The sequence below is a fragment of the Nycticebus coucang genome, chromosome 8 (genome assembly GCF_027406575.1).
Source record: "Nycticebus coucang isolate mNycCou1 chromosome 8, mNycCou1.pri, whole genome shotgun sequence".
Classification (NCBI taxonomy): domain Eukaryota; kingdom Metazoa; phylum Chordata; class Mammalia; order Primates; family Lorisidae; genus Nycticebus; species Nycticebus coucang.
In genome coordinates this window covers 131,168,915-131,192,768 of record NC_069787.1, presented here as the reverse complement: position 1 = coordinate 131,192,768, position 23,854 = coordinate 131,168,915, and the positions used below count along the sequence as shown (strand labels likewise).

At 35.7% G+C, this 23,854-nt stretch overlaps 1 protein-coding gene across 3 annotated transcripts in view; it reads left to right on the top strand.

The window, feature by feature from the left end:
- The first annotated feature begins 6,630 nt into the window (after positions 1–6,630).
- BCHE (butyrylcholinesterase) overlaps positions 6,631–23,854 on the top strand; it is a 67,154-nt gene continuing 49,930 nt past the window's right edge. For 2 of the 3 annotated variants that reach the window (XM_053599900.1, XM_053599902.1), the window contains exons 1-2: positions 6,631–6,828; positions 13,123–14,644. In XM_053599900.1, the coding sequence (XP_053455875.1) occupies positions 13,131–14,644 (1,514 nt within the window). In that variant the 5' untranslated portion in view covers positions 6,631–6,828; positions 13,123–13,130. Of the gene's footprint in view, positions 6,829–13,122; positions 14,645–17,708; positions 17,954–23,854 lie in introns of those variants that run through there. The other variant, XM_053599901.1, reaches the window with a different exon arrangement.

Below are 23,854 nucleotides of genomic sequence, written 5' to 3'. Positions count from 1 at the left end.
CCTCCTGTTGTTTAAAATACTAGAAAAAAACAAGAACATTTTACTGTCCCTCTGATTACTGGCTTCACACAGGATTACAGATTTTAATACCCAAAATGTGTGGGTTTTAGTGAGACAAATAGTAAAACATTTTCTTGCCCTTTTCCTGAACTTCTGTTATAAAATTGGCTTACATGATTACAGAGGCTAAGAAGTCCCACAATATTCTATAGCAAACTGAAGAATCAGGAAAGCTGGCAGTGTAATTCTCTGTCTGAAATTCTGAGATCCAGAGGAATTGAACAGTGCTATAATTTCCAATCCTGTGTCAAAGGGCTGAGGATTGGGTGGGGGATGATAGAAGTTTCAGAGTTGAAAATGAGAAGCTCCTTTGGTCAAGGGCAGAGTATTAATGTCTCAGCTCAAAAAGAAGGATAAAACGTCCCTTCTTGCTTTTTGCTCTATTTGGGTGAGCTCCGAAGGAACTGGAATGATACCTGCCCACGGTTGTGAAGGCAGATCTTATTTTTTCAGTCCACTCAAATGTAAATCTCTTCTAGAAACACCTGCATGGTCATATCCAGAAATAATGTTCTACCAGCTATTGAGGGATCCCCACAACCCAGCAGTCTCCAGCCTTTTTGGCACCAGGGACCAGTTTTATGGAATACAATTTTTCCTATTGACTTGGGTGAGGGGATGGTTTGGGGATGATTCAAGCATGTTATATTTATTGTGCACTTTATTCCTATTGCTATTATATTCAAATTTATAATGAAATCATTTTGCAACTCACCGTAATGCAGAATCAGCGGGATCTCTGAGATTGTTTTCCTGCAACTAGATGATCCTATCTTGGGGTGACACGAGACAGTCACATCCGAAGTGTGTTGCTCATGTCTTTAGTGCTACCTCAGATCATCAGGAATTAGGTTCTTGTAGGAGCTCCCACCCTAGGCCCTGGCACATGCAGTTGAGAGCAGCATTTGTGCTCCTGTGAGAATCTAATGCCACCTGATCTGAGAGAAGGTGGAGCTCAGGTGGTGCTGTGAGTAATGGGGAGAAGCTGTAAATACAGATGACGGTTGGGGTGCTCACTGACTGCTCAGCTCCTGCTCTGCAACCTGGTTCCTAACAGGCCACGGAGCAGGACCAGTCCGCGTCCCAGGGGTTGGGGACTGCAGCCTTAACCCAGTAAATTTGAAGCGTGAAACTAATTATCACAGAATCATCATGTTATTTCCATGTCCACTGACATAAACATTTACAGAAGTTAATACAGCCATAGTTTTACCATTTTCACATAAACTTAAGTAAGATATGTGTGTGTGTTTAAAAAGGATACTTTGTAAAATCTACAAGTAAGTTGTCCCCTCCAGCCATGTAGCTTGGGATTTTTAACACTAATCCATTTGTTTTTGTCATGGTGATCATTTCAGCAGAGCCAAAACCCTGATCTCAGAATGATCTCAGAAAGGGCTAAATTACCATCTGTGTGGTTGGAGGAGGAAGTCAAAAGTGGAACTATTACTGGGAGACAGTTACAGTGACGCTTTCTCATGGCAGCAAAATAAGGGTTTGTGTGTTCATGAATTCACTCTGAGTAAATCTCCTTTCCAGGATAAAATCATGCTGTGAATGTAACCACAAAATAGGGACAGACTGAAAAAAAAAACAATGTTAAGATACAGCATGTACTAAGATGTACAAAGATTAATTATTATTTGCCTGATTATATTTAGTAACTGCAGTAATGGACCCGCAATCCAGTGCTTAGCTAAATGTCAAACTGTTTGGCATCACATTGGCAGTCCAGTTCCAGCAAAGGTAACTCTCAGCAAGACACACACTGGGGATTTTGACTTTATTTCTCTCTACTCCCCAAGAAATAGGAATTAAATTTTGGTATTTGCCGAGACATTCTGAGGTAATACAATATAGTTTCAAAGAAACGACAGAAAGACATGTATCTGGAAATATGGCAAAAGGATAAAGAAAAAGAAAACATAGAAGACAGAAGAATTGTCCAAAGGAAAATAAATTCTTAGGGCACAGAGCCAGATTATCCTGGTTTTGAAGGTAAGATCCTGCTGTAGAGGGAGCCACTGGCTGCTCTTCTTTAATTCTTGTCTCAGGAGTCACTCAGTAACTCTCAATTGTGATGTTACACTGACCAAATTTATTTTATAAGAAGATTCTTTTTATTTAAATAAAATGTATGCAAATTAGGACATTTTTCAAATAGAAATAGAGAAAGAATGTAAAAAGTGACAATTTCCCACCTCACTAATACAGTAGCATGACCATTTTATTTATTATTTTTAATATGCTGGATATTTTACTTCATACTAAATCAAAGTCTGCTTTATTTCCTTCTTTCAGAGCCCAGCCCTGTACATTTTTTCAGCCAGTGTCTTTTTAGTATGTACAGACACACACACACATCTGCTCCAAGACTATTGAAAAACAGTGTTCATCTCTCCTAACAAATTCAAGGATTCTCAGGACGGATAAATCCCTTAGCACAAATATATCACGGTAAGTCTTTACTATGTATCCACATCCCCAACATTTCTACTTTTTAGGATGTCTCCCCAATTGCATCATTTTCTTTAAGTTGATTTCTTTCTTTCTTTCTTTTTTTTTTTTTTTTGGCTGGACCCAGGTTTGAACCCACCACCTCCAGTATATGGGGCCAGTGTCTTTCTCCTTTGAGCCACAGGCGCTGCCCTTGTTTAAGTTGTTTTTTTTTTTGTTTGTTTGTTTTTGCCTCTTAGTTCATTTACTCCACCCTACCTAAAAATCTCTTTTCCCAAGCTTTTTCAAACTTTAGCTTATCTTCCTTTTCTTTTTATTATCCTTAACTCATTAGGACATGAAGTTTCTATTATCTCAGTAATGTGAATTTGGCAGGTTTGCCTGTTTCTGGTCGTAAAAAATCATAATTCAAGACAAAAATGAATCTTTTCCATGATTTTGGGTAAAATTTTCCTACTAGACCATGTCAGCATGAAGTGTAGGATGAAGTTTTTGAAGATTGCTCATTTACATGTGACATTTTGTTGAAATGATTAGGACAGAATATCTCACTTTCAAGAATTGTCTTATTTTGTCATGTGATGCAATTTGATTTTTTAAATATATTTTCTTTTTCATATAAAATGAAAGTCATATATTAAAACTTGACAAAAATTTTGAATTAAAAATTTACACATAGACTAGACAATGTTATGTAACGAATAGTCTGTTAAGTCCACCATTCATGACTAAATTCTACCACTTGCTTAAGTTGTGAAACTTGGATTCATTGTAGTCTGTCTGGTTTCTTCTGAGAATAAAATATCTGGGTTTCCATTGTCAAACTAGCATGAACCTAGTGATTTTAACATCAATTGTCAATTCTTACCAAATAGATATTTTTTCCTATGTTTGTGAAATTTTTGTTTTTAGCATATTATTATTCTTTTGTCAAGAATTAATAGATGGTTATGTACATAGATTTTAAGAAATTTAATGTAATATACGAAGTGATCTTTGGCCTCTATGGCATGTAAAATGTAGAAATATAATTTCTTTTATAATCCATATGTTTTTCAAAGAATACATTGCCCTTACAAAAATAAGAAAGGAAGAATTAATTGAAGAAAAGTTTTGTGGCAATAGTGCACCCAAAGATGACTAATGTATAAGACTGATGATTCCCACACCGTCTCAAGTATCCTTGAGTGCTGTCCGCTGGACAAGAGCCTGCCCAGTGGTAAATGAGTTATAATTAAACTTTAAAAGCAAAAGCCACTGTGACCGGCTAGCTGAAAGCAATTGCAGGTCCCAAACTAGGATTGCTGTCCTCCCCAAAGTGTCTTGTGGTATTTCACCAGCATCATTTACAAGGCACACTCCACCGTTAGCAGCAGGATCCCTGAACGTCCAGCCTGTGAGGTAATGGAATAGCGCTTGCCTAGTAACCCTGAAACCAGCTCTCTGCGTGTGACCCACATCCTCCCGCTGCATGTGAAAGAGAAAATGCTGACACCATAGACGCAAAGCAGCTGCTATAAGCTCAGCCACGAAGGAAGGAAGAAACTCCCCAGCCAGACAGGAAGGAGACCTGCTGTCAGGATGCAGCCAAGGGGCGTCTGATAGTGCAGCTGAGCTGAGAAACCTTGTGAGTAAAAAAACTAAAGGTGGCTCCCTGAAGTAAATACAATGAGCAGGGGACAAATCCCCAGTTCTTGTAATCAGGCAGTTTAAACAACATATAATAAAAAATAAAAATCTACTTAATAGATGGTTATGTACATAGATTTTAAGAAATTTAATGTAATATACGAAGTGATCTTTGGCCTCTATGGCATGTAAAATGTAGAAATATAATTTCTTTTATAATCCATATGTTTTTCAAAGAATACATTGCCCTTACAAAAATAAGAAAGGAAGAATTAATTGAAGAAAAGTTTTTGATTATCTTATTATCTTTCTGTTTAATGATGAAAATTAGATATGTGTATATGCATTTGTGAAATATTTATACTGCTGTGAGTGAATATTAGAAGCGTGTAAAACATGCTCCTGAATTCACTAATATCAAAAAAGCATCCCTCGACAATCGCAGGATTTGACAATAAAACCAACCACATTGTTAGCATAGAAATCAATACAGGGGATTTCATATGGAAGAGAAGAATTTTGACATTTAGATTTCAAAACTCATGTGATTCAACCTGTGAACTTTCACGTGGGCCATGAAAATAACTATTTCAAACAAAAATACAGCATTTTAAAACCATTGCGAAACTGTCAGTACTTCTTTTAAAAAGTCTTGCCCCTTTTAGACATGTATTCTGCAACTTTGTGTAATAGGTTATTACAGAAAGTATAACCCAAGTACAAATTATTGTGATTGTGAAGCTTATTATCAAGGCAATACTGCCTAAGCAGCAATTTTCACAGAAAAGATAATTTTAAAACACAGAAATGACTATTATCTTGGAAACAGTTGACAGGAAATGATATCACACCAATCAAGGCTAAAATCCTGTTTCCAAAAGCTGCTGGTGGTAGTAAATATACCAAATTTCTTATCTTTATAAGCTTTAGTTTTCACAGTTGAAAGTGGAGTTAATAATATTTAATAACTCATGTATTTGTTTGATTAATATAAACTCATTCGTATGAATCTGTGGTTCTCAACCTTCCTAGAGCTTTGATCCTTTAATACAATTCCTCATGTTGTGGTGACCCCCAACCATAAAATTATTTTCGTTGCTACTTCTTAACTGTAATTTTGCTACTGGTAATGAATCATAATGTAAATATCTGATATGTAGGATGTGTTTTCCAATGGTCCAAAGTGGTTGCCACCCACAGGTTGAGATGCACTGGAAATTGTCATTTATAATGACTGCCACAATTCAGAATTATAACAAAAGCCAGTCTTGTATTTCCTTGTTTGAAATTTCAACATGCTTCTAAAAACCAAAAATGGATGGCTTGGTGCCTGAATGGCTAGGGTGCCAGCCACACATACCGGGGCTGGCATGTTTGAACCAGGCCTGGGCCTGCCAAACAACAATGACACCCGCAACAAAATAATAGCCGGGCATTGTGGCAGGCGCCTGTAGTCCCAGGTACTCAGGAAGCTGAGACAAGAGAAACACTCAATCCCAAGAGTCTGAGGTTGCTGTGAGCTGTGATGCCACAGCACTCTACTCAGGATGACATAGTGAGACTCTGTCTAAAATAAATAAACAAATAAAATAAAAATAAAAAGAAAAAAATAAAAACCAAAAATGGGCTTACCTATAAATATTTGCCTCCCTATTAGTTCATAGTGAGCCCAAAAGTGAGAGATTTAAAAGTGAAAGGTAACATTTACAAAAGATTAAGAATGTAGCACCTAGAAAAGTGAAGCATTGAAGAGTTAATGGAAGGGTTTTTTTCTGTTGTTGTTTTTCAATTTCTCAAATGTCTATTTTAAGGAAAATAAGCCTGGCAGACAAATACATATGGAAGCGTGTGTAACACAGTTAATGGACAAATGGGCCTGTCTATAGAGTTTGGTTACTTTATAGACTTCCTTGTATTTTTCTTGTTTTGACCGGAAAATTGTGGCTTCTTCCTGGGCATGACTTCTGGCAGGGCCCCAGGATAGCGAATTATCAACGCTGGCTGACATTCACATGACTGAAATAAAAGCTGGGGTGTGGGAATCCGAAGGGGATACATATCAGAAACACCCATTCAGTTCGTAGAACTAATCTTTGGATTTGCACAGCTGATGTCTAATGGTGCAATTATTTAGATTCCTATTTTCTCTTTTACCATTTTTTCTAACTTCACCATTGGCACAATACAATGGAATTAATTCAATAACAGCATTTGCTTTTAGAAAAAAATGTGTGCATCTTTAAATCTTAAGACGATAGGAAAAAAATGTGTATTCTATGAAAAATGAAAAAAAATCTTAAAAGTTTTGATAGTTTTACCCCCAAAGTGAATTTTTTGTTACACTTCAACTTCTTTTAGTTAAACAAGCTAAACTATCTTTCCTTCACTCTTAGAGGAGCACCTGCAGTTGTAAAACATTAATCCGACTCGGTAATACTTCTGTACATGAATCACTGCTGAGTTCAGACCATCAGCCTCGGAACAGATGTCAGAAAGTCAAGATCTGCCGCCTCTAGACCCAGTCGCTGCTGCCAACTCTCGCGAGCTACGTCACTAACAGTTGATTGCAGTATCAGGGCTGTCCAATTTACAGGCTGCAGCAGCAGCTGCGTCCTGCAGTTCTCTGAAGTATTCCACGATTTTGATTCCTTGCAAACTTTATCATCTTTGTGGCAGAGTTGGGTAAGTTGCTCAGATTTTGCACCCTCCTGTAACGACCCAGGTTCTCTGGAAGGAGCGTGTTCCCTTCAGTGCCTGCTGTGTCCCTTGGGTGCTCTGTGGGGTTGAGCCCCTGACCTTGCAGACCGGACAGAGGAAGCGAGCAGGCAGCTGCACCATCTCTGCCTGATACTCTGGGACTGCAGACCTAATTCCCTGAAGCGCTGAGCAAGTCATGAATTTGTTAAACTTCGTAGAGAGACTGTGGCACTTGTGGAATCTGTGAGGTACATTCTTGCTGCGCTTTCTAAGGGAAAACGATTTATACTGTTTTACTCTTAAATGCATTGTTTAGTGAATCCCTCCCTAAAAGAGCATCAGAAGTAGTCTTTCACCAGCATTGCTGTACTTTTCTTTCCTTTTTATCTTTATTTTTTAAGTAGCATGAAATTAATGACTTTCTTGTTGTTTGGCTGAGCAGGGTACTTAGTAAACCAACATTTTGTCTTTTGGAACTTTAACAAAACAAATTGACAAATAAAACGTCAGTTTCTTTCATGTAAAAGGAAAATTTATTTCCTAACTTGATTTACAAACTTATCCTCTCTGCCCTTTTTTCTCTTTCTTTACAAATGTGTCTTAAAAGAGGAACAAAATATCATACATTCGCTGTTAGTTTTGTTATTATAGAAAAAAGCAAATATTGACTCTTTGCTCATCCTGTCCCTGCCATTATTTTGAAGACATTGGTTCCAGTTTAACCAGACAATTAAGAATTAAAGGGTATAAAATGCATGAGTGATTAAGAGAAACCTGAAATACGAGCAAAGAGATTTTGTTTATGATTTATGTTTTTTAATGTATTAGTACATTTTCTACATTTTTATGACTGTTTCATGGCAATAAATGCAATTAAGAGTTACTATCTAATGCCTTCTTTAACATAAATTACCTCAGCGTTATGACAAATAAAATTAAAGTTCACTTATTTAAATAGTTCTTTTGTTCAATAAAAAGCATAAGCTTTTAAAATGCAACTTTGTAATTTAAATGAAAATTTTTAGAATTATCTTTGGATATGAAATAACAGGTGTTTGGATGCTACTTAAATCTTCTTCCTGGATTTCCAAATTTCTGTTTCATTCTCCTAGATTTTATTTTGTTGTTTGCAATAATCCTGCTTCTTTAATTATAAAAATATACTTCAAATTTACTCTATATTTCATTTTTATAAAGTATAAACTAATAACATCTTCATAAGTCATGTCTTATCTACAAATTTGTTCCTGCTTTGATTCACTTCTGTAACTATAATAGAAATTTGAATTATGTATTTTTATTTTGATACTCTCTTCACAAAAATCTGCTTATTCTTCTCAACACTAGACTCTCTGAGATGTTAGAGAATTGTACTTGAATAAGTATTGACCCCAAAGCAGATTCATCTTTCAATGAAGACCCAAGACTCTAATATTAGTAATTAATGTATGAACTATTCACAGGATAAGAGTTTGTGAATGTCCTTCCTGACTAGCCAGATACAGACAGATGCTTCTCATGCCTTAAGTAATGTCTTCTACCGGGGTCCTTCATTCTGGTAGGGTCCCTGAAAGCCAGTTGTATACTCTATGAACAGACTTCCTCAATTTCCTATTCAGCTTGCCACAATGAAAAAAGTATTCTGGCTTTGTTATAAAGACTTAATTTTTTAATTTGACCAAGTACATTTAGGGGTGCTTATTCTAGATCATATCAGTATTTTCTAAATAGTTCTTTCTCTATCATTTGAAGAGGCTTTATTTTTAAGTAGAAAAATGCATTTTTGTAGTGACTTATTAAAAGACAATAAAATGACTCTATGCTCAGAGAAAAACTATTCTGAATATTTTTTGAGCATCCTTAAAGAAATTCCCATCTGACCCGCTATTTTGAAAATTTGATTACTATCCACAAGTGACAAATAAATAGCTCTTTAATCAATTATTTTAGCACACACAATCATAATATTGTGCAATTATTTTTTAAATTGACTGGGTAATTTTGATACTTCTTTCAAAATTTAGTTAAAAATGCAAAAAAATTTTTTTTGCATGGTTTTATATTAAAAATTATATTTTTGAGAGTTTAGAGTTTCCACAAATTGCCGATAAACTTTTATATCCTGGCACATTTGATAAACTTGAAACATGATAGTATTTATTTATTCTTCAGCTTTTTTTCCTCCCATTCACATCATTCATTCTCTTTTTGCATTATAAACAAAATTCCCACCTTTCTTTCAAATATTAAATACTATTTTAATAAGCTAAATGATCTACATTCAGATACCCAGTTGAACTTGGTAGGAAAAATTTTCCCTATTCGTTATTATAAACATGTTACATAATTTCAGAGTTTAATTGTTTATTTAATGTGCAGTAGCCCATTGACATTTATGGAAGGAAAAACAATGAAGTCTTATTACATGATTTAATAATTAATAAAGATTTTGATATACAGACTAACAACATTCTTAGTCCCCTTTTTCATTTATCTTTTGATTATTTAATTATATGATAAACATGTTGAAACTTATAAAGTCTTTAATGGAAAAAAGTACAGAGTAACATGTTAGAAGAGAGAATATCAGACTATGAAAAGGACAGTGTGATGCTTATTTAAATAAAGTATTGCTGTGTAATGTTAATATAATACAGTAGCATATATTAACAGGGAATATGTGGACATCTACTTATTTTCATATTGAATTGTAGATTTAATATTATGGTGTATAACACTGCAACAGGTACATGTGGGTTGAAAGTATATTCTCACTTTTGCAATGAATGCATGCTTATAAGTACACATTGTTGAATGTTACTAATTACATTATTTACAAGGTGATAACTCAGATATCACTACTGAAAAATTAAAATTTTAATTTATATAATTACTGTCATATAACATTGAGACCTATGCTGCACAAAGTATAAATAAAAGCATGTTAGACATGGCTATTAAGTCAAAGTGACATGAGAATGATGCTATAAACTTTTAGATGTTATACCAGTTGTTTTAAAACATAAGCAATGAAAATTAAGACACTTACTGACTGCACACAAAACAAATATATTTTGGTAGTAATTATACTACATGCGTTGCAATAAAATTAACAAACTATTTGTATATCAAAAGGTACAGAGGCCAAAAATTTAATGTTTGTTTCTCAAAGACAAAATAATATGTTTAAAAAAGGGAGAAAAAAATAAATGACATGTGCCTTAGTTTAGACTCAGAAGAAAACTGATTGGGCTAGACAAAGAGGAACAATTATAAACTGGAGGGTAGCAAATAATTTATTATACTGCAGCTTAGAGCAAACCAACTTGGTATTGTATTCTTTTTTTCCTTCCAAAGAAAGGTTTTTACAAAAAAAAAAAAAAAAAAATCCGTTCTACTACTTTTTCTACAAATGCCCACTTCCACTTATTTAAGAGAAAGATTTAGTAATTATCAGGGATGGGGGAAGCATTGTAGTAAAAGCAGTGTCTCCAAAACTACTATTCTGTCAGAAATGAAAATTTTCATTAGATTAGTCACCATGGCTCACGCCTATAATCCTAGCACTTTGGGAGGCTGAAGCCGGATAATGGATTGAGGCCTAGAGTTTGACACCAGCATGACCAAGAGTGAGACCGCATCTCTACAAAACGTAGGAAAATTAGATGGGGATGGTGGGATGTTCCCGTAATCCCAGGTATGTGGGAGGCTGAAGCAGGAGTATCACGTTGACTCCAGACTGCGAGGCTGCAGTGAGCAGTCACGCTGCTACGGCACTCTATCCCGGGGAACAGAGCAAGACCCTTTCTCAAAAAATAAGTGCCTGTGGCTCAGTGAGTAGGGCGCCGGCCCCATATGCCCCATATGAGTAGGGTGGCGGGTTCAAACTCAGCCCTGGCCAAACTGCAACAGAAAAATAGCCGGGCGTTGTGGCGGGCGCCTGTAGTCCCAGCTGCTCGGGAGGCTGAGGCAGGAGAATCGCTTAAGCCCAAGAGTTAGAGGTTGCTGTGAGCTGTGTGATGTCATGGCACTCTACCTGAGGGTGGTACAGTGAGACTCTGTCTCTACAAAAAAAACAAAAATAAATAAAATAAATAAATAAATAAAATATTAGGTTTTAGAGTGCTTTAAATCATTGGTAGAGTTTACTTATTTAATATTATTTCTAATATAGCAATGCCCTGCATAATGACATTTTGGTCAACAATCCACCCTATTTTCTGTTTTCATCGCAACTTTTCTATGGTTAGATAGGTTTAGATATACTTTACACTTACCATCGTGTTACACTTGCCAATAATCTTCAGTATAGTAACATGCTGTAGAGATTTATAGCCTACAAGCAATAGACCCACATACCAGGTAGGGTGAGGTGAGTAGGTTATACCCACTACCCTTGTGTAAGTTCATTCTCACGGTGAGAAAATAGCTTAATGATGCATTTCTTAGAATGTATCCCTATCTTCAAGCAATGCATGGTGGCACAACAACATTTATTATAATAATAACTAAATTTTATGAATATAGAAATAATGTTAAAATAGCATATACTTTGATATTTTACTGATCTTACTTACATATCCAATTGCATCAAAATTGAGAATAAAAAATAATATTGTGACTTGATTGATAAATATTATAGCCATCATTTTATATATAAATATATTTGCATAGATATGAATATGGATACAGTTAAATATAGACCTAGATATAGGTATATTCCACTAGATTTCCAGCCCCGAAAAAGTGCTATACACCCTGGATTAGTTGATTGAAATATGAAAAATTCTTCTTGATCACAAGCTATCCTATGAGTATTGGCAAATGAAGCTGATTTAAAATTTGAATATTCTAGTTCTAGGATATAGGTATCACGATAATTTCTTATCTCTGCCTTATAAGACAGTCTAAATTAAACAAACAAACAGCTAATACAGATGTCGGATGCACATAGGATTAGTTTCTTGCTTGGATTTATGATTACAGCATCTGAAAAGACAATAATGGAATGATTTTGTATATTTATGGACCTTTACTATTTTTATGTGGATGAGAATCAGTATTCGTATCTATTTTAATTGGGTTTCTTCCAGTACATGAAAATGTTAGTTCTTTTAAATGACTTGTATTGGCTCAGCACCTGTGGCTCAATGGGTAGGGTGCCAGCCACATGCACCAGAGCTGGCGGGTTCGAACCCAGCCCGGGCCTGCCAAACGACAATGACAACGACAACCAAAAAATAGCCGGGCCTTGTGGCAGATGCCTGTAATCCAAGCTATTTGGGAGGCTGAGGCAAGGGATTGAGTTTGCTGTGACTTTGCTGTGAGTTTGTTGTGAGTTTGAGTTTGCTGTGAGCTGTGACCTCACAGCACTCTACTGAGGGTGACATAGTGAGACTCTGTCTCAAAAAATAAATAAATAAACAAATAAAAAGCATTACATTTTGTCCCTCTTTGTCAAATGGAGCTCCAGAATCTTATTAAAATTGTTTGGTATTTAAAAGAAACTCAGATCTGCATTATAATTTTTTGATAAAACCTTAATTTCCCCTAATAGCCTCTTTATGTTATCAAATAAATATTATTTAATAAAAATAGAAAACACTTAGGATTTTACAACGTAAACAATTTACTTTTGCTTCCTCCACTTGTATCCACAGTTTCTCAGCTTGGATCCTGAAATTTCAGTCATTTTGTCCCCATAAAAGTACAAGTGCTCTGACCATGCTGACACATCTATCTTCACTGGCTGCACATACTTTAATCAGTTAACAAATTACTGTCACACCTATGCACTGACTACACTCAGAATGCAGAAAAACTTTAAGCCACGATTATCTTTCATTCATATCAGTTAAAGATTCTCGCCATTGTCCTTGTAACTCAGGTAGAGAAGCTCCTCATGGTTGGTAAATTTTAGGGAAATTGGTATTTATTCCGAGTCTTGCTTTATATAGTGGCAGCATTCTTGTCACTTTGCACTTTTTCTTTAAACGACGAGTTCTTCTTTACATATATTGGATGATTCCACAATGAAAATTTCACATTGAAATATTTTCTACTATCCATGTCACTTGTCTCATTTCTAAATTTAAAACTGAAATTTCTTCAACTGTTGTCTACTTTTTTCTAGATGGACCTTTCTACCAGTGGCTAATTTATGTGTTTTCCTAATTTTTAGTATTCAAAATAACTACTACCTTTTAGTTCATTATCATCCATAAAGTATGATACTAAACACAAGAGGCTGATAAAACTTCCTAATCACCTCTCTTTCAGACATCAGTATGCATAGCCGGGGCACAGTCACATCCATCAGATTTATCTTGTGGTGTCTTCTGCTCTGCGTGCTTATTGGGAAATCTCAAAATGAAGGTGACATCATAATTACAACTAGAAATGGAAAAGTGCGAGGGATGAGCTTACCAGTTCTTGGTGGCGTGGTAACAGCCTTTCTCGGGATTCCCTATGCACGGCCCCCTCTTGGTCCACTTCGATTCAAAAAGCCACAAGCCCTGACCAAGTGGTCTGAGGTTTGGAATGCTACAAAATACGCAAATTCTTGCTTTCAAATCATAGATCAGAGTTTTCCAGGCTTTCCTGGGTCTGAGATGTGGAACCCAAATACTGATCTCAGTGAAGACTGTCTATATTTGAATGTCTGGAGTCCAGCGCCTAAACCCCAAAACGCCACCGTCATGGTCTGGATTTATGGTGGCGGGTTTCAATCTGGGACTTCCTCTTTACATAGTTACAATGGAAAATTTCTAGCTCGTACTGAAAGAGTTATTGTAGTTTCAATGAACTATAGGGTGGGTGCCCTTGGATTCTTAGCTTTACCAGGAAATCCTGAGGCACCAGGGAACATGGGTTTATTTGACCAACAGATGGCACTTCATTGGGTCCAAAAAAATATAGCAGCCTTTGGAGGAAATCCGAAAAGTGTGACAATCTTTGGAGAAAGTGCAGGGGCAGCTTCAGTTAGCTTTCATTTGCTATCTCCGAAAAGCCACCCGTTGTTCACCAGAGCCATTTTGCAAAGTGGATCCTGTAACGCCGCCTGGGCGGTAACACCTCTTTATGAAGCCAGGAACAGAACACTAACCTTAGCTAAATTAACGGGTTGCTCTAGAGAGAATGAGACTGAAATCATAAAGTGTCTTCGAAGTAAAGATCCCCAAGAAATTCTTTTGAACGAAGTGTCTGTTGCCCCTTCCGCCCCCTTGTCATTCAACTTTGGTCCAGTGGTGGATGGCGATTTTCTCACTGACACACCAGGTTCTCTGCTTCAACTCGGACAATTCAAAAAGACCCAGATTTTGGTGGGTGTTAACAAAGATGAAGGAACGGCTTTTCTAGTCTATGGTGCTCCTGGTTTCAGCAAAGATAACAACAGTATCATAACCAGGAAAGAATTTCAAGAAGGTTTACAACTGTTTTTTCCAAGAGTGAGTGAATTTGGAAAAGAGTCTATTTTTTTTCATTACACAGACTGGTTAGATGATCAGAGACCAGAAAACTACCGGGAGGCCTTGGATGATGTGGTTGGAGATTACAATTTGATATGCCCTGCCCTGGAGTTCACCAAGAAGTTTTCAGAATCGGGAAATAATGCCTTTTTCTACTATTTTGAACATCGATCCTCCAAACTTCCTTGGCCAGAATGGATGGGGGTGATGCATGGTTACGAAATTGAATTTGTCTTTGGTTTGCCTCTGGAAAGACGAGCTCATTACACCAACGCAGAGGATGTTCTGAGTCGATCTATAATGAAACGCTGGGCAAATTTTGCAAAATATGGGTAAGTGCTGAGTTTTGTAATGATTCTCTGATTTGTTTGGTTTTGCTTAGCTTTATGTGGTCTTGAATGTAGACTTTTTTAAAAAGCACAGCAGAATTTTAATTATTTATATTCTGTGTACCTAACCTGGCTTTGTTTTTTATTAATAAGTTAATTCCAGCACCTGGTGCTTAAAAGAAATGATTACCATAAAACTCTTATGACACATATTTTCTTATTTCATCTTTTAAATGTTTCAAAATACTTAACTTTGTTAACCAAAGTCTGAATGGGAATAGATGCTTATCTCCAGAACTCCAGGGATTGGGCTGCCCTGTTTAACCTGTAAATGTGGAATGGTCACAGATTTAGAAGATAGTAGAATATATCTTCTTCTGCTCTGAAGCTTGGTGCAGTGGTCCCTGGGCAGAAAGAAACACATCTCAGCTCAGGAAAATGAAAAGGTCTGATGTCAATGCCATGGGCCCTCAGATTACCCAACACACATTTGACATCTTATCATTTTTTTCTGCTAATAGGTTTGTTCAGAGAGCTCAGATTACTTGTGTTTGGCCAGAGAAATGAGGGGTCTCATGTTTAGATAAGCTGTTGTCGCTTGACCAGTCTCACGGCTGACATGAGATGGTCAGAAACGTTATAAAAACACTTATTTTCCATCATATGTTATAAATATTGTGATAATATGCCCTCAAGAGTCAGAAGAAAATAGCCATTTGGAATATATTTCCTTAATGTATGCACACATCTATAGGAAATAAAATTCTTTCTTTAAAACTACATTTATAACTCAAAAATAATTTTTAATGCATCAGAATAGTTTGTACCTATGAAATAATAAAAAGCAGAGAAATTCATAAATTTATTTTTGTAAGGATTACTTATATCAATCACTTGATGCAGTAATCCATTGCTCATACTGTATTTTTAAAATTTATTTATTTATTTATTTTATTTTTTAGAGACAGAGTCTCATTCTGTTGCCCTCAGTAGAGTGCTGTGGCATCGCAGCTCACAGCAACCTCCAGCTCTTGAGCTTAGGTGATTCTCATGTCTCAGCCTCCTGAGTAGCTGGATCTACAGGCACCCACTACAAGGCCCAACTATTTTTTTTTGTTGTTGTTGTTGTTGCTGCAGTTTGGCCGGGGCTGGGTTCGAACCTGCCACTCTTGGTATATGGGGCCGGCGCCCTACTCACTGAGCCACAGGCACCGCCCACTCACACTGCCTTTTATAATTAAACACAGTGCTGATGGTAATATTGCTTTTTGGTTTCCTTTGCTGCCCACTGTTTGGAATTCCTTGTACCCTTATGTTACTGTATGTATATTTTTACAATATCAGTTGTAAGACGTAATTCTTATCTATGTTGTTTAATGCTTATCTAGTGTGTATAAAATTTGAATTCTTGCACCTAACATTAAGGGGTCTTCTATAATCTTGCTGCAACCCACATACCCCAACAGCAACTGATTTCTGGGTAAGCTGGTTATCTCTCTAATGACAAAGGTTCCAATCTTAACCGCACCGGAGTGCTTTGTCCTTGCCATGGGTCCTGTTTAGAACACCTATCCCTCACCTCTTTAACGGCATAGTCCTGTTTTTTTAAAAGGCTCATATAGCATATCTTTAATTCCCAGAGTTGCAACTTCTTCAAACCTCTTTCACTCTCACAGAAGCTATTTATGGTAACTTGTCTATATCCTAAAGTTCACTGTAAGCTTATCTTCCTCAACTAAACAAGTTCTAGAAACAAAAACTGTCATTTTGTTGTTATATGCGTTAAAGTACTAAAATGAGTGTTTATGGTACTTCACAGATATTTGACTAATATTAAATGAGAGTTGGCAAAAGATGGTGTGAGCAAAATTTGTAAGTTTATTGTTTGTTTTAGATATGTGGGTTATTATACATAGCTATGAAATATTTTAAGAGGTTAAAAATTAATTCCATGAACTCATCCTAGAAAAAATGCTACATACCCCATTACCGAATATCACTGCAGCCACCATATGGCCAAGAAGACTGCTTTGAAAGCGACCATAGTTGAATAATGTTCCATATATTTAGCAATGAGGTATGACGAATCCATGACCTTATTTGTCAGACATCATAGGATGACAGCTCTGATAGCCATTGCAGAAAAGGAGTTCCAAAATTTCTCTGCAGGGTGGACTGGGTGCTGGCATTGGTGATAGCTTCCCAAGCAGAGTACCTGGAAGATGTGATAGTTGGCAATGAGTTATTTTGCACCCTTTCTAGGATAAGTTCATGAACTTAGTTGCCCAGTGTGCTTTCTCAACATCAGCCTAAATTTCCACTCAAGAAAAGAAGGATCATCACAATTTTAGAGCATCATTAGAATTACTTCTGTCTCATTCTGTTCTCTCCCTAGAAACTGAATCCATACGGAATGATTTGCTTGGTTTTAATTCTTTCTTAAAATTCTGGAGATTGCAAATAATTAAATATACACATTTATTAAAGTCCTTGATGCCGAAAATTTCCAAAGGGTTTCATCTTTTGCATGTTGAAATCACTAAGGAATTTATAGTATGTTTTCTCGTGTCACAATGGGGAGCACCGAGATGTTCTAAATATCTTCTTTATGGCACACACAGCTTTTGACACTGAATAGAATAAATAATTGAATTGTAATCTAGTACTTCTTCTATAAATAATGTATTATAATTAAAAAGAGATAAAGGCTAACATGTTAATTACAATCATAACTGTATATAATAGAGATTATAAACCACAAAGGGTTAAAGTAAATTTGTAAACTGGTGAGGCTGTAACAACGTATTTAGTAAGTGATTTTCTTTATAGTCCATATTTTCACAGTTCAATAGAAATAACGATACATCCTATGTACTAATAGCTGACTTGATGGCAAACGTAATGATAACTCCTGGCACTCATCGTCTTTTATCAAAGTATATGTATAACTAAACATAGAGACACGGAGTGGCCAAGGGAACTCCAGTGAGACAAAGTAGGTAACTGCCGTGTTTGGAAATCCATCTACCGCTATATTATAGGTGTTCCATTTCTTTGGCTTTCAAAGGTGGTGATTTTCACCCGAGGCCCATTTCCTCTACCCCAGGGGAGACTTACCAATATCTGGAGCCCTTTGTGAAATGGGTACAGGCGAAACTTACTGAAGGCAGAATACAAATGTCTACATACAATAACTAAGAAAATGCCATGAAGGCTACGTCGAACAGTTTGATGAGAATATTTCAGATTGTATATGAAACCATCACATTGTACCCCTTGATTACACTAATGTACACAGCTATGATTTAACAATAAAAAAATAAAAAATAAATAAAATAAACTGCTAAAATCACAGAACAGCACTCCACAACAAATAATAATTTATTCCAAAATGTTAATAATGCACGGTTAAGAAAGTCTCCTCTCTGTACTTCCCCAGAGCCCCCAAATAGCTCATTAAGAACGTAAAATGCAGAACTGGAGCTGTATTTATCATTCAGCAAATTGAGTTTTCAAGTTCATGGTTCATAAAATGTTTTCACCAATTATTCTTCTTCTTAAATAGTAAATCTATGCCTGCTATTTATAAATTTTACTGAAGTGTACTTGAATACAGAAATGTACATACCTACACTTGAAGATCAATAAGATTTGAAAAACATATGCAACCTGTTAAATACCAGCACATCAAAATAAATCATAATTTCACTGTCTTAGAAAACTCCCTCTGCGTCTTTGTAGTCTTATTCCTCATCCCCAGTCAACCACTGAGTATATTTTTATCATAGATTAGTTTTACCTTTTCTAGAACTTCGTATTATTGGAATCGAATGGGATGGAGTCTTGTATCTGGCTTCTTTTGTGCTGATGAATTGAATTTTGAATTCACCTGTGTCGTATGTGTCAGGAGATCACGTGTTACTCAGTGCAGGGGTACTATTTTCCTTGAGAGATGATACCACTGTTCATCCATCCCCTACAGGTTTTTTTTTTCTAAGGAAAATGATGGAAAAGCCAGGCAATATTTTTACAGAAAGCCTTTGCTGATACTTGTTTTTCTTTTCAGTAAAATAACTAGGAGAAAAGTGGCGGGAACGTGTATCATCCCACATTTATCTTTGTAAGAAACTATCCAGCTATTTTCTTTGTTTGAGAACTTTATACTCCCAGAACTTTATACTGCTAAGATGTTCTGCAGTCTCAGAAGTTTCGTAGCCTCAGCAACACTTGGAAATAGTGTCGCTTCTGGTGGCCATGAGTTGTGAGTCCGCTTTGCATCTCTGGTGGCTGATGGTCTGAAGCATCTTTTTACACACTCACTGGTCATTTGTAAATGTTCCATCCTGAAGTGCTTAAGTCTCTTGCCAATTTTTTTACTAGGTTTACTTATGATTGAAATGTAAGAGTCTTACATATTTAGGATACAAATCTTACTCATTTTGACAAATTTCCTCCTAGTCTATATTTTGATTTTTAATTTTGAAAATGTTTTTTATAATGCTTTCTTAATATTTTGAAGAGCAGAATTTTTAATTTCAGTGAAACTAAATTTATTAATTTATTTCTCTCTTTTCTAACATATCTTTTCATACCAAAATTTGTAAAAATGTGTTTTGTGGGCTTTTGTTTGTTTGTTTGTTTGTGTGTTTGCTTTATGGTTTTAGTTTTTTACATTGTGGTCATATATATATATATATATATAAATTAATATCTGTGAACTTCTTAAGTAAGGGTTGAGGTTTGTTTTATCCAAAAAAGATATTTATATATTCTATCGTCAATCATTAAAAAGATCTTTGTTTATTGAATTACCTGGGCAACTTTCTTGAAATCAATTCATCATATATTTGTGGCTATGATAGAGAATACTTTATTTTTCCCATTAAATGTTACATATAATGTCTATTCTTATACCAATTTCAGAGGGTTTTCAGTCGTACGTCTACAGAGTATGACTTAAAATTAGATATTTTGATACACTTTGCAAAAGCAAATTTTTTAATTTGAAAAAGAATGTTATGTCTATTTTAGGTTAGAAAGGTTAGAACTAGCTTTTCATTGGTTAGCTTGAAGAGACTGGTTATCTTAACTTTGTTTTAGGTTCATTAATGTCTTTCCCTTTCTAGTTTTCTTAGATTTATGTGTAGCAGTCTTTCATATACTTTTTGATCCTTAAACATATTACATACTTTTAAATTTCATTTTCAGATGTATTTGTTTGCTAATATCTAGAAACAAAACTGACATTTATATTGGCCTCATGTCATGCAATCTTGCTAATTTCACTTATAAAATGTTGTCACTTTTATAGATCTATATGTAGGGAATTTTTTTTTTTTTTTCGTAGAGACAGAGTCTCACTGTACTGCCCTTGGGTAGAGTGCCGTGGCGTCACACGGCTCACAGCAACCTCTTAACTCTTGGGCTTACGCGATTCTCTTGCCTCAGCCTCCTGAGCAGCTGGGACTACAAGCGCCCGCCACAACGCCCGGCTATTTTTTGTTGTTGTTGCAGTTTGGCCGGGGCTGGGTTTGAACCTGCCACCCTCCGCATATGGGGCTGGCGCCCTACTCACTGAGCCACAGGTGCTGCCCTATGTAGGGAATTTTTGTCACTTTTTTATCTCTATATGTAGGGAAAAATTTTTTGTGTAAATTGTGGTGGACAAGTGGCTTCTTTATTTCTAATATTTGTTAGTTGTTTCTTATTGTTAATTTTGTTACTGCATTCTCTAGGATTTTTAGCCCAATACTAAAAAATAGAGGGATACTAGAAGGGAGAATATATAGTTTTTTCAGAGCTCAAATAATACAGGCATTGAAAATATGTTTCCCTATAAGCATTGCTTTAACTTCTTCCTGTAAGGTATAATATGATGTATGTTTATCATAAGGAATTCAAAATAATTTTAATTTTTTTTTAGTGAATTTGATATTTTGTTCATCGGTTGTTCATAACAGCATGTCATTTATTTTTTTTTGAGATAGAGCCTCACTCTTTGCCCAGGCTAGAGTGCTGTGGCATCAGCCTTTCTCATAGCAACCTCAGACTCCTAGGTTCAAGCCATCCTCCTGTCTCAGCCTCCCACGTAACTGGGGCTACAGGTGTGCACCACAATGCCCAGCTAATTTTTTTTCTAGTTTTAGTAGTGATGGGTTCTCATTCTTGCTCAGGCTGGTCTCCAATTCCTGAGGGTAAGCAATATTTACACTAAGGCCTCCCAGAATGCTAGAATTGCAGACATGAGCTCCCATGCCTGGTCAACAGCCTGTTATTTAACTTCTAATATTTGGGGAATTTTTAGGCATTTTGTTGTTGGGGGCTTACAGTTTAATTCAGGTGTAGTAGGCAAGTATGCATAGAGCTCTGTGAAATTCCTTCCTTTGAAATAGATTGAGCATTCTCTTATGTCCCAGCATATGATCTATTTTGGTTAATATTTAATGTAGTCTTTAAAAATACGTGTTATTTGATAGGATGAGTTCTGTAAATTAATTAGTTCATGGTTATCAGGTCTTCTGTATTCTTTCTAATAATTCTGTCTACTTCTTTCAAGTTCTGGGAGACTTGTGTTAACATCCCTAACTGTAATTATTTCTTCCTCTAACCCTGCTAATTTTTCTTTTAGTATTTTCCTTATGCTAAGTATGCTGTGCACGTTTACACTTATTTCTTCCTGATTGACTATTTTATCATTATAAAACAACTCTCTCTGCCCTGAAGTTAGCTTTGTCTCATAGTAAGATAGCCACACCGAGTTTCTCAAGTTTATGTTTGAATAATATATTTTGCATCATCTTTTTATTTTCAACCTGTCTATATTTTTAATAGACCATTTCTTATGCTTGGTGAGATAAATTCATTCTCATCCTTTACCTCTAAAGTATGTCTTCCACTAGATTGCTTGCCAAGCATTATCGGCATATAATTAATAGGTAAAAAAACAAACCACCTGACAACATAATAAACTTCTGTCCTGACGTCCAGCTTCTTCGGCATTGGTTGCCATCCCCTGTCTGCTCTGTCCTGGGAATGTGCTCTCTGTGCAGCCTCTGGAGCGCTCTCTTTGCATATCTTCAACTCAGCCACAAGCTAAAGATCTAAAAAATCCCTCTGCAGAGATTTCTAGTCTACCGCTTTACATCATTCCCTTCTTCAGGGAGTCTTGTCTCCAGCTTCTTTTGTAACCCAGAACTCTGATTTCCGTCACTTTGCCTCAGTGAAGCTATCTTACCTTGGTTGAGCTTAAGCCCCTTGCAATTTAGACATTATCTTCCATTTACAACAAAAACAAAATATACAAAAAGCCCTCCGAACACATAAACAAACACAGTAAGCATGGACTCACTTCGTAGTTCTCTTTCTCTCAAATTTCCTGAAAATCACTGCCTTGATAATTTTGTGCAGTATTATAATCATTTATGAAAAGAGTACTGATTCTCTTTTAATCACCCATTCATTGAGGAAGGTGAAACCTTAAAGTGCTCTCCCATTTGTATTTTAAGGGCATATTAACTTTTATATATCTCATTCAGTTATACAAAAACTCATTTTTCAGTTACTTTAAAAGATTTTGTCAAGGATGCATCTAAATTGTGTTCATTTCCAAGCAAAATTAAGTTATTCTTTGATAATATTAAATGACATTCCAATGCTATTTTTGGTTACATTAAGATTCCTTACAAAATACAAGACACAGTACAACTGAGGCCTTTTACACTGGAATTACTTCCTATATGTACTTCCCTTGGTCCTGCTCTTCTGTGATCCCATCTGTAAATGAACATAAAACCACATTCAAATGGCACCCAGTCCATATCTGCATTATATCCAACATCCTGTCATATGTTAAAACATCAGTACAACATAACTGTTAGCTGCTGGTCATTCATCCCCAAAATAACTTGATGGCCCAAGAGGCTAAATTAAATGATACTTAATGATGTATTGTCAGCACTACTCTAACAATTGAAATTAGCGTACTCAAGAAGAAAATAAGTCAAAATACAATCAGCAGTATAATGTAAACGGGAGCAGATGGTTATTTCAGCCCTCTGCTTGCTTCCTACCCTTGCAGACCGTCTCCTCTTTCTGGCATCCTGGGTAGCAGCTCTATTCAGAGCCTGTCAGTGTGCAGCCTCAGAGGGAGCCATTCAGGAGCTGTTACCCAGTGTTCCCGGCCCCCCTAACATGCCCAGTGTTGGTCTTTCTACAGATCCTTTGTGTGTGCAATTTAGGCAACTGATTTAAAAAAATCCCCAGATTTCTGTTTTGTCTGTAAAATTGGAATATACAAATACCTAGTTCATCAGCATATTAAAATATCCCTTACCATCAATGGGGGCTGCTCTCCATATAAAAAATAATTCCCTTCTTCCTATCAGGCCCATGCTGCTTCAATACATTCTCTCTAATATTAAACATGCCTTCCTTTCAGAAGCGTACAACTGTGTAATTTTATGGCTCAAACTAATTAAATTTTCAAACAAATAAAGGTAAACTTCAAAACTGTGTAATTTTCTGGCTCAAACTAATTAAGTTTTCAAACAAATAAAGGTAAACTACAAAAATTGCTTCTCTAATTTTAGTGATGATTCATTTATTCCGAGGTTCTCTGAAATGGTATTTTCTAATGCTTTTTGCTGGAAATAAATATTATAACACATCACTTTTATTGTGTTCAACTTTGGTATCATAAAGCCAAAAAGTTACTAACAGAGTGATTTATGAATAATATCACAGGGGTTTTACTTTTAAGGATGTTATACTTTAAGTCAATATATCACAGATGGAATAATTTTTTAAGTGGTAACACAAATGTATTATTAAACTTTTTAGTGCCATGATTACCTGACCTGGATAAAATTAGTAAGGGCAAGTCTCGACTTTTATAATGGGAGTAGATGAGATTAAATTAAATTCTAAGCCATATTTTTAACAAAATGTATATAATTTTCTAAAACAAATAAATTGGAAAATGTATAAATAGATGTGCTTCTGTAAATTGTAATTGTAATTACTAGAAATTGCATATTTGACAAATTTCTAAAATTGATAATTTCGATCTAATTAGACATGCATACACACTTGCACGCATGTAGCGAGAGAAGGGTGCTTCATGTAGACAGCGATAACGTCTTTAAAAAAGTAGAAATGCACTCAGTAATGCATTATTCATATTTTTTCAAGATGAAGTTAACTTAATAATATTTA